We start from the raw sequence: 14,939 nt of genomic DNA on the forward strand, positions 1-14,939 counted from the left end.
TTAGGGTGACCTAGCTCTCTAGTGTAGAGCAACCCTGAAGGACTTGTTTGGTTGTGCAGGGACCCCTGGGAATCCGGCAGCAAGTGAAAGGTTGGACTGTTCATTTGCATTTGCTTAAAATGGAAAACGTCAGGAGTGGATGCAAAGAGGGGACATCTTTGCCCAACCAATGACAGCTAAATCTTAGCATGGGCAGGGGCGGCCCTAGACTAGCTGCCAGCAACTGGTGCCCTAGGTGAACCATGCAATCAGTGCCCCCAAAAGCCCTCCATGATATTGCGCCACCATTTAGCTTGGCGCCCTAGGCGACCGCCTAGTTCGCTTATATGGATAGGCTGCCCCTGAGCATGGGGCTCCTTCGAGCCCCCTCAAATACTGAGTTCTGGGAAAGGTGACCTACCCTGGTGCCCATCTAGCTCAGTACTCCTGTTCTGATGGCCTCCCCACATGGGCGGTGGTCTCATGGGGTGTGTCTAGACTACAGGGTTTTGTCGACAAAAGTGGACTTTTGTTGACAAAACTATACCTGCGTCTACACTGCCGCTGAGTTCTGTCAACATAACGTCAACAGGGCTCAGCAATTTTGTCAACGGCTGTAAACCTCATTCTACGAGGAATAATGCCTTTTGTCCACAGAGTTCTGTCGACAGAAAGCATTCTTGCATCTACACTGTCCTTTGCGTCAACACTGTCATGTCGCCAAAGTGGCTTGCTTTGTCGACAGAACTGGATGTAATATAGATTCTCTTTGTCGACAGAAGCTTCTGTCGACAGATACTGTCGACAACTTCTGTCGACAAAAGCCTGTAGTCTAGACGTACCCATGGATCCTTGTTGGCCATGTATCTGTGGCATCCCCATATTGCAGATCACCAGTGAGGACCAGTCCTGACAGAACCAAAAACAAACTCCTTTGGCTCGAGCTGTGGAGACTTGTACCTTTCCAGGGGTAGCTCCTGGCTTCAATTGCAACTGGTGGTGAGGGATTCACATTGTAAACCTCAGTCTTTGTCCAGAGAAAGCTGCAGGTTTTCCAAAGAGATGAAGAGCGTGGGGCACCCAGATCCCGTTTGAGTTGAGTAGCCCATTGGTCTATGCTGGAAAGCCTGACCTTGCTACTTTCGAATGCTTCTGTCCTGTGGAGGTGACACCACACAGGAAAGCGTGATGACCCCAGAGTGGATTGTTACAGCTACCATGTTGCATGATCCTAAATTCACCACCCTCAGTGCTGGGTTGTCGCTCATGTTCACTGTAGTTTGCGCTCAGTCACCTAAACCCTATTTACTCAGCTGCCAGGCCTCGCTTGTGTGAATCACTGACCTCAGGCAATCACCGGGTGACTGAACCCGGAGAGTCTGTGGTTAGTGAGTCCAAGCTTTCGGATAAAAAACAAACTTGTGGGAAGAAGTGGAAAAGTCGCCCTTTAATGAGAACAGAAGAAGGGAACCGGTGGCCTAAAGTTGTGGAGTCCCTGGCAGATCAGTGCGGATAACAAGAGCATGGCGCATTAGACTAGGCCGGGACCGGGCCACCGGATCCAGCCTGCAGATGCAGCAGGGAGCCTTAGGCAGATGCCCCGTTAACACCCCTCGCCCCCCCCATACTGCTCAGAAAAGGCTGCTGCAGTTGTTTCTCTCTCAGCTGTGAGTCCGGGGAGGGGGGGAGTGAAGAGTGGTACTTCACATGCTGCTCCTGCCCTCAGTATACTCCCATTGGCCAATTTCTGACCAATGGGAGCTAACAGGCAGCGCACGAAGCACCCTTCCATCAGGCTCTCATTCACCAATGCACATGGCCCCTGCAGTCTGTTCCGGGGGGGCAGGCTGGCTGCCTGAGAAGCCTGGTTGGCTACTGTCCAGGAGTCACCTAGGTAAGTCTCCCTGCCAGGACCTGCCTCTAGCACCCCTAACCCCTCCCTCCCCACTCCTGTCCCCCTGCCTCACATAAGGCAAACCCTCTGTCCCTGTCCTGAACCCATACCCCCTCCCAAACCCTGCACCCCAATCTCCTGCCCAAGGTAACAATCCAAACCCCAGTACCCTGCCCTAGGTCACAACTACCTCCTTCACCCAAACTCTCTCCGAGACCCCCACATGCCCTCTTGCACCCCACCTCCATCCCAGACCCCACATCTCCTCCATTAAGATCATGGGCTTTCAGACCTTCCCTGACAGCTCTAAGTGTGATTGCTTCTGCCTCAGTGAGGGAGGTCAAATTAACTAACCTTGTGATCTCTTCTAGTCTAGGCATGTAAGCAATTAGTTGACTATCTGATAAGCAAAAGCTGATCGGATAGTTGACACACTAGTTGCTTTTCCCCCCTTGCTGCCTCTATCGGGAGGGGGGAGAGAAGAGGGGTGCTGGGGGAAGCCAGCTTAAAAAGCTGTTCTCCCCTCCCCTCCCTCACTACAGCTCCGTGGGAGGGGGCAGGGGCACGGGCACAGCAGTGTCATTCTATCTTTGAAACGTACGAGAGTCCCCACTGGGCTCTTGTACATATCAAAGCAGAAGCACCACTGATTAGCTGATCTAATTTTAACATCCCTAGGGCAAGACAATTCGATAGAACTCGCCACCAGCAATCCAGACAAGTTAAAAGCTCAAATCTCCCGACCAATTCTCCACCTTTCCAAACTTGCTCATTTTTTGTTTTTGTTTTTTTTTCCCAGCAGCTGTGGGTGGGGGGAAATGCTCTTTGTGTCGTCTTGAAAAGTAATTATGTTGGGATTGTTTCAGACACAGAGAATCCCTCACCAGCAGCCCTCTCTTGACATTCAGTGGAATTAAAAGATAAGAAAATCAAAGCTAGTGAAAGGAAATATATCCCTCTTTTCTGAATGGGTAGATTGAGGAACTCCTTGCCACAGGATGTTGTGGAGGACAAGACTGTAAATCTTGCTTAAGAGGGACTGGCTGCTAAGAATATTGAGAATTACAATAGTGCCAGAAGAACAGTGTTGGCTTGGCTGTAAAATGTCCTGCTTTGGAATTGAGTTCAGTCGATTCCGCTTAGAAGTTAGGACCAGACAGCATCTTCCTGCTGTGGAATTTCTTGCACTTTCCTTCGCAGCAGCTGGTGCCAGTCACTATCACAAAAGGGGTTGTTGGTCTGGATGGATTACAGGCCCAATCGGTGTTAGCAGTCCCTCTGTTCCCACATTCTAAGGGGGCTGTAACACCATATAATTAACTAACTTAAAGAATGTGGGTGAAGCAATATCTTTGGATCGTCTTCTGCTGGTGGAAAAGACAAGCTTTCCAGCTACACACGCTCTTCAGTTACAAGCTCTGCTGACAGGGAGAGCTTGTCTTTCACCGACGGAGAGGTGGGCCAATAAGTAATATTACCTCTCCCACCCGGTCTCTCTAACATCCTGGGGCCAGCAGGGTTACAACAACACTGCAAACCGTAATTAATGAGTTGTTGGTGGCACAGTATTTCCGGAGGTCACTGGTTGTTTAACATCACACATTTTCTGTATGATTTCACCATCTTTACAGACTTCCACTGAGAAGTATCTACTCTATTTGGACAAGGTGGGCTGCTCAATTTTTAACAGGTTCCACACATGATCTAGCTAACAATTGTTGCCTGTTTCTTTGTGGGAGGTAAAGATCCTCCAAAATAACTGCTCTCTCTGAGGAGCTCCTATCTGTAGGCCACCTTGACTCATCACAGGCTGGATAGTTGAGGAGGTGACCAGCTTGGGGATGTGTAAAACATTCTTCTCTTCAGACTGGATCTGCTGTTGGCATCTCTCTGGGTCCCAGCCTGGAGGTGATGGTCTGTGAGCTAGGTTCTCTCTTGTGGAACTCCATGGCAGTTGGGCGGTGATGGGGAGTTTGGCCCCAAATGTCACCCAAGGGCACTTCCCGAGACTGGAAGCAAATCATGCAGAGGTGGTGCTGGAAAGGTTCCCACCTGGGTTCTGATGCACTTCTAATTAAAACTCTGTGCTGCCCCCAGGTAGCCCAGCCGGGTGCGCCGTTGAGCACAGTTTGGGGGAAATGCCAGCATTCCGAGGGCTGAATCCTTTTTTAAAACCAGCAGGTGTGTAAAATCTAGGACTGGGGGGAGGGCCACCTATTTTGGGGGGGGGCTGCTGACTCAGAAAAATCAGTCAGGTGGCAGTGGGAGGGGGCGCCTGCAAAGCTGGAGGGGAGGAGCCCTGACCTGGGGGCTGGATCCAGAGGACCACATCTGGCCTAAGGTTCCTCACGCGGATCTAGGCGGTGGCAGTGAGTTGCGTGGTCCTTTTCCTTATTGACGCTCGGGTGTTTTTGCCGGTGCCTTGTAGCTTCAATCTCAACTTCACAGCTGAATGTTCATAACCAGGCACCTGTTTGTGACATTACCAGTTTTTCTGGCTGGTGTTTTCATTGCAGACCTAGAACGCCAACCAACTTCACTTGGGATTATGAGCCCTTTGTTTGAGCAAGAGGTTTATGGTGGGAGTCTTAGTGGATTTGACCCAAAGCCAGCAGAACTAGTTGGCTTCAGTAGAGTGTTGGTTTAGGTCTGGGGTTTGTTTTGGCCCAGGGCTCAGAGGGGAGGGAATTCAAATGGTGCATGATCCAAAACCAGGCAAAGGTTGGAGAATCCTGCAGGCTGGAACAGCTGAGCCTCACTCTTGGCTCTGCTTATTAAAGATCCTCATTTTGGTCTTAATTGTGACCGTCTCTGTTTTAGGAAGGGGTATTTACATCCAGATTCCTGGATCCCAACTTGCTGCCTTGGCCTGGCCTTTTTCCAAGAGAGAACAAAAGGCAATTTCAAAGCTTTTTATTTGTATTTAAAAAAAAAAAAAATCTCCCAAGAGTCTGGTTCAGGGACACCCATCTTTGGCTGACATGGGATTTCCTAATTTTAATATTCTGCCAGGTGAACTGATGTAGTGAAATTCAGTCTCAAGGCTAATACTCTAAAATCATATAAGCCATCCAGACTGTGCTCCTCTTCCTCAGGCCTGTGACATACAAGGTCAGACTCCATGATTTGATGGCTTCTTCTGGCTTCACATTCTGTGAGCCTCACCAGCACCTCTGCCTGAATGAAATCTCTGGCAACTGTTTTCCCTAAGTCCGTGATCCCTCTTGTTAGATCAATGAAGCCTGGCTTTACATTTCTGTTGGACCTGATTTCCAGAGAATTGAATCTAAATTAATCCTAATTGTTTTCTGGATTTGCTATTAGTTCTGCATCTAGTGGTCAGTTTCCTCCTAACTCCCAGCATGGGAAAAGAATGCCCTTCACAAATATATAGTGCATGGAGATTTTTCCCCCCCTCTTTAAATCCTCTTAAAACAAGGATTGTTTAGAATCCTTCCTTTACGTTCAGACCAGTTTGGCTCTAGGCTTCTGTTGAGGATTGTGATTACATTGTTACACTTCTTTGCCTTTCTGATGCACACTTTGTCCATTTTTGTAAACAACTGGTAACACAAAGAGCTGGAACTCTACTTGTCTGCATGGAATTGGGGAGTGTGGAATTTGTGATAAACCTGGCTTTCAAATAAAGAGGGCTATTTTAATGTAGATGATGGACAATCTTTGAATAAGAGCTTTATGGTACACACAGTTCTTTGAGTTTGGATAGATGAGAGCCACCAGGACTTGGGATTCCTGGGTTCTTGAATGACTTGCCCATTGTGGTCAATGGTTACAGGATCACACCATAGCTGTGTGGTCTTAGGCAAGTTGTTTAACTATCAGCATCCTAATTTGTAGCTGGATATAACTATAGTGCACACAGATGTGCTCACCTCATTTCACAGATATCTTGGCACTGGAAAAAGTTCAGAAGAGGGTGTAAAAAATCTCCAGGGGTATGGAATAGCTGCCATATGAGGAGAGATTAATAAGACTTGGAAAAGAGGAGACTAAGGAGATATAATCAGTCTAAAATCATGACAGGTGTGGAAAAGTGAAGAGTGGTGTTTTGTGTTTTGTGTGGGGTTTTTTTGTTTGTTTTTTTTTCCCTTCCTGTACCATGAGAACTAGGGGTCATCAAATGAAATAAATAGGTAGCAGGTTTAAAACAAACAAAAGGAAGTATTTCTATTAGGGCTGTCAATTAACATGCCTTAATGCCTGTGATTAACACAACACAATGAACATGTTAATTTTTTAACGTTAATTGCAGGTGTTTCTGTGGCACTGCCCCTTTGAAATGCTGCCAGAGCATTTCAAAGGGGCAGCACAGTAGGATCCTGGGGTCAGCTGGAGTCCCCAGCTGACCCCAGGCAGTGCTGCCCCTTTGAAACGCTGCTGCTGCGTTTCAAAGGGGCAGCGCACACAATTAATCGCACGATGAATTTTTTTTAATCGCTCGGCAGCCCTAATTTCTAAGTATAGTGAACCTGTAGAACTCCTTGCCAGAGGATGGTGTGAAGGCCAAGGCTATAACAGCGGCGAGGAGTCCTGTGGCACCTTATAGACTAACCAAAGTGGTGGAGCATGAGCTTTTGTGGGCAAAGACCCACTTCGTCAGGTGCATGTAGTGGAAATTTCCAGAGGCAGGTATTTATAAATTTCCACTACGTGCATCTGATGAAGTGGGTCTTTGCCCATGAAAGCTTATGCTCCAACACTTCAGTTAGTCTATCAGGTGCCACAGGACTCCTCGCCGCTTTTGCAGATTCAGACTGATTCAGACTAACACGGCTACCCCTCTGATACTCAGAGCTATAACGGTGTGTTTTTGTTTAAGCCAGATAGCCATTGATGGATTTATCCTCCATGAAGTTATTAGCCAGGATGGGCGAGGATGATGTCTCTAGCTTCTGTTTATCAGAAGGTGGGAATGGGCGACTGGGGATGGATTGCTTGATGATTACCTGTTCTATTCATTCATTTTTGGGGTGCCTAGTATTGGTCAGAAGACAGGACACTGCTAGATGGACCATCTGGTCTGACCCAGTGTGGCTGTTCTCACATATTAAGAATTAATGTTTGTAGAAGAGCATTGAGATCCTTGGATGAAAGTTTCCATGGATGTTAAGTATTATTGCTGCTCCTACTCTGTTTTGTATTGATGGAAGTATTGTGTGTGTGGAGAGAGAGACTCCTTCTGGCCTTAAAATATATGGATCTGTTCCCAAAACTGTTGACCCCTTTTTAGTCCCCTAAAGGTCTCTTTGTATGTTTGACTCTGCCCATAAAGCTAGAAGCTGAAAAGTCTTCTGTATGTCTCAATATTGACTATTTAAATCAACTGTTTGTTGTATTGTTTCTGACCCATATTTTTTTCCCTAGGTATTTTACTAGCTGTGTGCCATGCCCTGGAGAACACAACATCTGCCTTGAGCGGTAAGTTCACTGGCATAAAATATTAACCCTAGATCTTACAATCAAAATTACTATGCGTCTTCTGCATTGAGAGCTTTGCACAGTGGGGTTTCAATTAACTCCTCAGCCGCCAATGCTGGTTTCCTAATCATAATCTGTGGAGACCACAGGGTTTCTTTCTCATCATGCCTGTGCTCTTGTTTCCTGGCTTTCTCTTACTTATTCAGCTCAGATGTCACCTTTGTAGATCACTGAAAACCCCACAGATTTCTGCTCTGCTAAGTTCCATGAGCTTTGATTCAAATGTTTCCCAAGGCCTCTCTAGTGTTCCTTCCCAGCTTTGTGCTCTCAGCTTTGCTGTCTCTCTGCCCTGGTGGTGGTGGTTAGAGGGTTGGATATCTTGTTTTTCTTTGAATCCTCCCTCTGCTAGGAATTTTAATCTAGTTACTAGACCGGGAAATAGGATCCCTATTCTAGCTATGCCACTAAAGCTGTGCCCTTTGGCATGTCACTTAATGTGTTTGTGCCTACAAGAGGTCAATAGTACTTGCCTTCATGTGGAAGGTGATCTGACACACCTGCAACCTTCTGATGAAAGTGCATAGAAGTACAGTAGAGCTGGTTAGAATTTCTTTTAAATGTTACATTGTCGTATTTTTTTTATTTGAAAGAATTTACCAATAATCTGACTCCCATCCTACCCCCATTTTTTTTTTTTTTTTTTTTTTTTTTTGACCCCGCTCTACTACTAGTGCACTGAAGCGGCAAACACAGGCTTACTTGGCCCACTGCTGTTTTGGAATCCGAACTGCTCCACTGCATGGCCTTTGTCCTCTGCAGCGAGCAGAGAGTCTCCTTTGCAGCTGAAACAGGAGTGGCCAGCTCTTTATGCAACCAATGGCCCAGAGTACAGCCCAAGCTTTGCTTTCAGTAGGAATCTCCCGCCGGCTGTGGTGTGCTGCATAGGGACAGCCAAGGAGTCTGGCCTTGAGTTGGTTATATGGTAAATGTCCACATCCCCGTGAAGGTGGAAAGCTGGGTAGGGAGATGGAGTAGGTGTTTGGATGGAGTGATGTCTGTCTGTGCTCGAAAGTGCAAAAAATCCTGTGGTGGCTCTTCATGGAGGTAAAGCTGGCTCGCCTCTTCTGAGAGAGAAGAGTTTGTGTGCTTCCAGCTATGCCGGCCTGCTGCCAGCCATTTCAAACGCTCGGGCTCACCATCGCACAGTGGCTTGCAGAGTATATAAAATAAGGCCCTCTCCACGACGGGGGCTGGCTGTACCCAGGAGCAAACAATGCTGTTGCTAGCTCTTGGGGAATGTTGTTTGTGTTTGTACAGCACCCAGCACAATCCAGGTGTGGCTTGGGAGAGCTATTTTAGTGTTAATCACAGGGTCCGTGCAGATCAGTGTGGCTGACATGCCAGTAGCCACGTATACAAACGATCCCGGGATGTGGCCTTATTCCATAGTATCCGTGGCTGGGTTGGTGCAAAGCTGGGATTGGGCTATTGCCTCCTTTTTACAGGATGCATCTTTTAGTGGGCTGGCTAGTCTGTGTGGAGCATGACCACCCTCTACTGGATGGAATCAGAACAGCTCTGCCACGTGTCGTAGTCCTCATGCTGCTCCCCAGGATTCAGCGTAGCATGAAGTGTCTGTCGGTGCTAATTGGCTTGCTTAGATTTACTGGCTGAAAACCACTCTTAGCCCAAAAGAGGCTATTGCCATTCTGTCCCTGAAAGGGGTTGAGCTGTCACGTTCATATCTGGGCCCGAACTTCCTCCAAGCTCTGGTGGTGAGTTGGCGCCGATCTCCTGGGTCCCATCCTGCAGTGACCTGGAGAGCCAGCCTGTGGGCGAAGCGCTGAGCTCTGGGGGTATGGTGCGTGCACGCACAATGGAGTTCCAGGGAATGAGGCGGTTTTGCAACATCTGCTTTGACTTGCAAATAGGTGGAAGGAGGGCCAGCCAGCACCAGTCCCTGTGTATATGATACTGTTGCTCAACAGCAGCCTTTCCAAATTCCCAGCTACTTCTCCATTCCATTCTCTGCCTGGCTTTTCTCCCAGAAGGCACTAGGGTGGGGTTGTGCTAAAATTAGAAAACTCACATTTCGTGTGTGGGGTGTGTGTGTTACCTGCTCCGGAATTCCTGCACCCTAGTCACTACATGCACGATTCTTGCTTCAGTTTTACCACCCTGACGGCGGCGGCGTGGCTCTCGATTTGTACTGGGGTGAAAGAGTCGAGCCGCGTGCTCGGGTCCTCTCATCTTGCAGCTTCGATTCTTCTCGGGAATGTTGACGTGTCTGTTGCCAGTTCTGTTGGCTGAATAAATGGCTTCTTTCATTCCGCCTGGACTGAATGGCCCGTTGATGAGAGAGCTGTGGCCCCTACTTCTTACAATGATGGGGCTGTCCACCCAAATCAAAATGACACCCGTGGGTTGGGTGTTTTTTTTTTCCTTATTCTAATCATTGGCTCGGTGCGATTCTTTGGCCGTACGCATGGTCTGCTCCTTTCCCTGTGCGGGATCCTGAAGTTCAGCGAGGAAGGGGAGAGCATCCTTTTTAGGTGTTTGAGTTCAGTTACTTGTGGTCCCCCATTCGTAGCATTCTCCCATCATCTTGATCCTGCACCCATTAAAGTGAGGACAAAACTCTCATTTTAAACACCCTTGTTCTACCCATGTACAGCTGCTAGCACCACGGGACACTTCTTGGGACCTGTAGGTGTTACCACGAGGCAAGGGACCCTTGACTATCTCTACCAAATTATCTTGCAGAGACTGTTCGTAACAATGGGCTCTCGTCTCCCTTTGCATCACCCCAGAAGTGCGCACAGTGCAAAAGAGTAGGCTCTGGCTCAGAGAGGTCACCCCAGTGCAAGATGAGGTGATGCTATCTTGTAAAAGATTTCCCCTCCCCCACCCATTTGTGATGACCTCATTCTAATCACTAGGGAGTCTAATCGTCTAACGTGTCTAAGTGGCTGCTTTTTTCCGTGGGTGGTTAGCCTGCCCCTCCCCCGAGGGGGACAGACGAAGCTGTGAAACTCTGTAGAGTAAATAATGGCCCAGAGATCAAAGCCCAGCTTGAACTTGTGAGGTGGTTTCTGGGGGTCGCCTCTGCCTGTCGGGTGGTAATCACAGCTGGAGCTGCAGGGGTGCCTGGGAGGACGTCTCATCGCTCTTGGAGCCCTTAATTGTCCACACAAGGAGTGGGCAAGAGGTGGTTAGCAGGCCAGATCTGCACTCTGGGCTGGGAGGAGACAGCTTCATGCACTGTTCCTGCCCCCTAGCTCCCATTGGCTAGTTTCCAGCCAATAGGAACTGAAAAATTTTGCTGAAGGTGGGGGCAGCGAACAACGCTTCCTCGCGCCCTGTGCTGGAGCTGAGCCACATGGTGCAGCCCACCCAGCACACAGGCAGGGAATCTAGGTAAGCACCTCCCCCGCTACAGCCTGCCTCTGGTACCTCACCTCCTCTCCCTCCAAAACGACCTGCCCCAGGCCACCATCCAGACCCTCTGTATCCCCTCTCCCCACCTCCTCCAGGTCACAACTCTCCCCCAGACCAGAATCCTCCCCTACACCCATAATCCCTCCTGGACCCTGCACCTCAAACTCCTCCCTACATCACAAAATTGGAAGAGACCTCGAGAGGTCGTAGTCCAGTCCCCTGCCCTCAGCAGGACCAAGCGCTGTCTGGATAATCCCTGGCATGTGACTGTCTAACCTGCTCTTAAATATCTCCAGGGAGGGAGATTCTACAAACCCCCCCCCCCCCCCCCCCCGGGCAATTGATTCCAGTGCTTAACCACCCTGACAGGTAGAACGTTTTCCTAATGTCCAACCTAAACCTCCCCTGCTACAATTTAAGCCCATTGCTTCTTGTCCGATCATCAGAGGCCAAAGCAATTTTTCTCCCTCCTCCTTGTAACACCCTTTTAGATACTTGGGACATGATTTGTAATTTTCCTCTGTCGTCTCTTGTCTAAACTAAATAAGTCAAATTCTTTCAGTCTTCCCTCCGAGCTCATGTTCTCTAGACCTTTAATCATTTGTGTTGCTCTTCTCTGGACCTTCTCCACTTTCTCCACATCGTTCTTAAAATGTGGTGCCCAGAACAGGACACAATACTCCAAGTGAGGCCTTAACCAGCGCAGAGTAGAGCAGAAGAATGACTTCTCGTGTCTCGTTCACAACACTCCTGTTAATGCAGCCCAGAATCATGTTTGCTTTTTTTTTTTTGCAAGTGTCACAGTGTTGACTCATTTTTAACTTGTGACCCCTAGATCCCTTTCTGCAGTACTCCTTCCTAGACAGTCGCTTCCTGTTCTGTATGTGTGAAACTGATTGATTGTTCCTTCCGAAGTGGAGCACTTTGCATTTGTCCTTACTAAACGTCATCCTGTTTACCCCCCCTCCTTCACCCAAACTCCCTCTCAGACCCCACACTCCCTCCTGCCCCCCAGTCCTCTTCCCAGGCTCCATTCTACACCTCACCTGCTGTCTCAGACCCCATGTTCCCGCCACAGAAGTTTAGCCCTGACTACTTTCCAAAATCTTGAAGTGACACCCCCCCATTAAAAATTATTGCCCATCCCTGCTCTATACAGTAACTTCAGTCCTGCTAGAGGCCTCTGTCTCGAAAAGCTGATTTTTATTTGCAGCCTTAGGATAGTGGTGATTTTTTTCATATGGAGTGGAGGCAGTTTGCCCCCCAGAGGTCCCAACCATCCACAGATCTCATCCACCTGCCATTTGAAGCCACTTCCAAAAACTAGCAAAGCAACAGAGAGCCCCTTGGCGCTTGAGAAGCCTGGTGTGATCAGGGCAGCTAAGAGGAAGCCAGCAGACCCAAGGATCCTCCCTGGGTGAGTCACCACATCTCTGCACCTCCGTTCGCCCTCCCACCTTCTCAGTCCTCGCTAAGCTTTTTGCAGCAGTGTCTGAACAGCACCCAGCACAATGGGGCCCTGGTCTTAGGAGGGGCTTCTGGGTGCTATTTTTAGAGCACTAACATCAGTCCAGGCTGGGGGGCTGGCTCTTGAGGGCAATGGAGATGTAGCCTTTAGGGTGATTAAAAACAAAAAAGTCACCCAAAGGCTATGTCTACACTGCACCATTATTTCAGAATAAGCTATTCTGGAACTATTATTCCGAAATAGCACATCTACAGTAGAGAAGCCTGCCTCGGAGTAATTTTGAGGCTTCCCTGCAGTGTAGACATGCTATCTTGATTTAGAGCCCCGGGAGGAATAACTTAGAATGGCCCTGGTGAGGGGCTATTTCAAAATAGCAGAAGTGGAGCGTGTACACACACCTTATTTCGAAATAACTATTTCAGAATAGGCGTTATTCTTTGTAGAATGAGGTTTTCATAAACTGGAATAAGCTGTCCGTTATTTCGAAATAACGAAATTGCTGTATACACGATTGCATAGTTATTTCAAAATAACTTTGCTGTGTCTACACACCTAAGTGACCTAGGAGACTTGAAGGTCAGTGGCTCCTAAGTGCCAACTTGCTTCTGAAAATGAGGTTTAGGTGCTTTTGAAAATTCCACCCTGAGTCAACACTGCTACAGTTAGGGATGTTAAAGTAGCTAACTAGTTCCATGTAACTACTGAGAATCTTAGTGATTATACACTGCAGGCTCTACAGTATAAAGCTTATACTGCAAAGTCTGCAACACGAGGTGGTAGCTGGCTCCCTGGGAGTGGGGCCCGGAGCCGGCATGTAACCGTTATGGTAACCAAGAAGCTCGTGCTTATCTGTTAACTATTCAAACGGTTATGTTGTTACATCCCTAGCTACAGGATCAAAGGACTGCAATGGGGGAAGGAATTTTGTACCTTACCTGCGTAACTCTGCTTTCACTTATTAAAACGGAAGGAATCTGACCAATCCAACCTGCTCACCTCTTGTAGAAATCTTTAAGTGGACAGTAAGAACAGACTAGTCAGTTTCACCTGCTGCAGTCGGTTTCTAGTCTTTCGCTTTCATTTGCACGAGACCAGGGCGGCAGCGTTTGGGCTACAAATTCTGCAGGGGACTGTTTGGCTTTAAACAAATGTTGCCACTTGAATGCAAGAAGAGGATTTTATAGAAATGGCTCTCACCCTCCCGTTGTTGTTGTTAAATCAGTGTCTAAGTTTTAGACATACACGTTTTAGTATTTGTGCTGTGGTGGCCCTAGAAACTCCAGTCAAGGACAAGGTCCCCTTCTACTAGGTGCTGTGCAGTTCAGAGCAACAAGATGGTCCCTTCCCCAAGGAGCTGAACTTCTAACTTCAAATTACTCCATATAGCTGTTTCATTAGTTTCAATTTCTGAAGAAACCCTGGGGTAATGGGTTAGTAGCATAGTTCAGAAGGGGTGACAATTATTAGATGGTAACAACTAGTACAATATCTCTCCTCTGTAGGTCTCAAAGCATTTTACAAAGGAGGTCTATGTCAACATGCCCATTTTACAGAGGGGGAAATTGAGGCACAGCACGGGGGAAGTGACTTGCCCAAGGATGTGCTGGGTGACAGTGGCAGGGCTGGGAGTAGAATCTAGATCTACTGAGAATCAGATTAGTGCTCTGTGCACTATGCCACACTGCCTGCCTCAATTCCAGGGTTGGAAATCTCTCAAGAGCGTTTGTTCTCATGACCGTTCTGGTCTGGGCTTGGGTTACATTCCTGCGTCATGGACAGTCTTTTATACTACATTAAAAGCTGGTTTTATTAAACCATTGCCCCCATGCTGAGGGCTTCTGCGAGTTCTGTCATAGCAGCATTATCTTCTTTGAACCCCTCAGCAGCTTCAAGCTGTATGGGGCAAGGCACAGGGCAATCTCTCCCTGGCAACCCTTTGGAGTGCTGTACTTGTGCACTCTGGATTTCAGGCTCACGTTGCAGGGGATGCTGTGCTCAGGTTCCCAGCACTGGAAGCTTTGCTCGTCCCTCAGAAGCTGTCCCTGGCGAATGGCAGTGGTGGGCTAGGCTGATAGAACAGGCGTCTGCCTGTCGGGCCAGGCAGGACCGCCACAAGCAGCGCACGTGGGCACAAGGTGTTCAGGGAGGGTTTAAGTTAGTTTAATGGAAAGCTTATCCCTAGGAGAACTGGGCTCGTATCCAGATTCGTTTCATTTTCCACTTCTAAAATCAGTGGTGTTGCAGTGCGGCTGCTCCTTGTTCACGTCCATCTAAGGCAGTGGTCCTTAAAGTGCCGTCTGCAGACCACTCGTGGTCCATAACCGCCTTACAAGTTGTCTGTGGTTCGAGCTCCGCCCCCTCTTCCTTCCACAGTGGGGAGCCTAAGCTGGGACTCCAGCCTCACAGTCCCCATGCAGCTCCAAAACTGGAGCACCAACTGCCCCCCTCCCTCCTGGCCAGGCACACTATCCCAGCCTGCTCCTGCCCCCTCCCTCCTGGCCAGGCACGCTATCCCAGCCTGCTCCTGCCCCCTCCTTCCTGGCCAGGCACGCTATCCCAGCCTGCTCCTGCACCCCCCTCCTGGCCAGGCACCGTACTCCCAGCCTGCTCCTGCACCCCCCTCCTGGCCAGACACCGTACTCCCAGCCTGCTCCTGCCCCCTCCCTCCTGGCCAGGCACACTATCCCAGCCTGCTCCTGCCCCCCCCCTCCTGGCCAGGCA

General features: G+C 48.7%; 1 protein-coding gene across 1 annotated transcript in view; it reads left to right on the forward strand.

Annotated features, from left to right (window-relative positions):
* The window catches only part of TGFA (transforming growth factor alpha), a 54,346-nt gene that overhangs the window by 8,440 nt on the left and 30,967 nt on the right, over positions 1-14,939 (forward strand). The window contains exon 2 of the mRNA XM_075910695.1: positions 7,259-7,312. Coding sequence (XP_075766810.1) covers positions 7,259-7,312 — 54 coding nt within the window. The remainder of the gene's footprint in view (positions 1-7,258; positions 7,313-14,939) is intronic.

This window comes from Pelodiscus sinensis, chromosome 28, assembly GCF_049634645.1.
Source record: "Pelodiscus sinensis isolate JC-2024 chromosome 28, ASM4963464v1, whole genome shotgun sequence".
NCBI classification, from domain to species: domain Eukaryota; kingdom Metazoa; phylum Chordata; order Testudines; family Trionychidae; genus Pelodiscus; species Pelodiscus sinensis.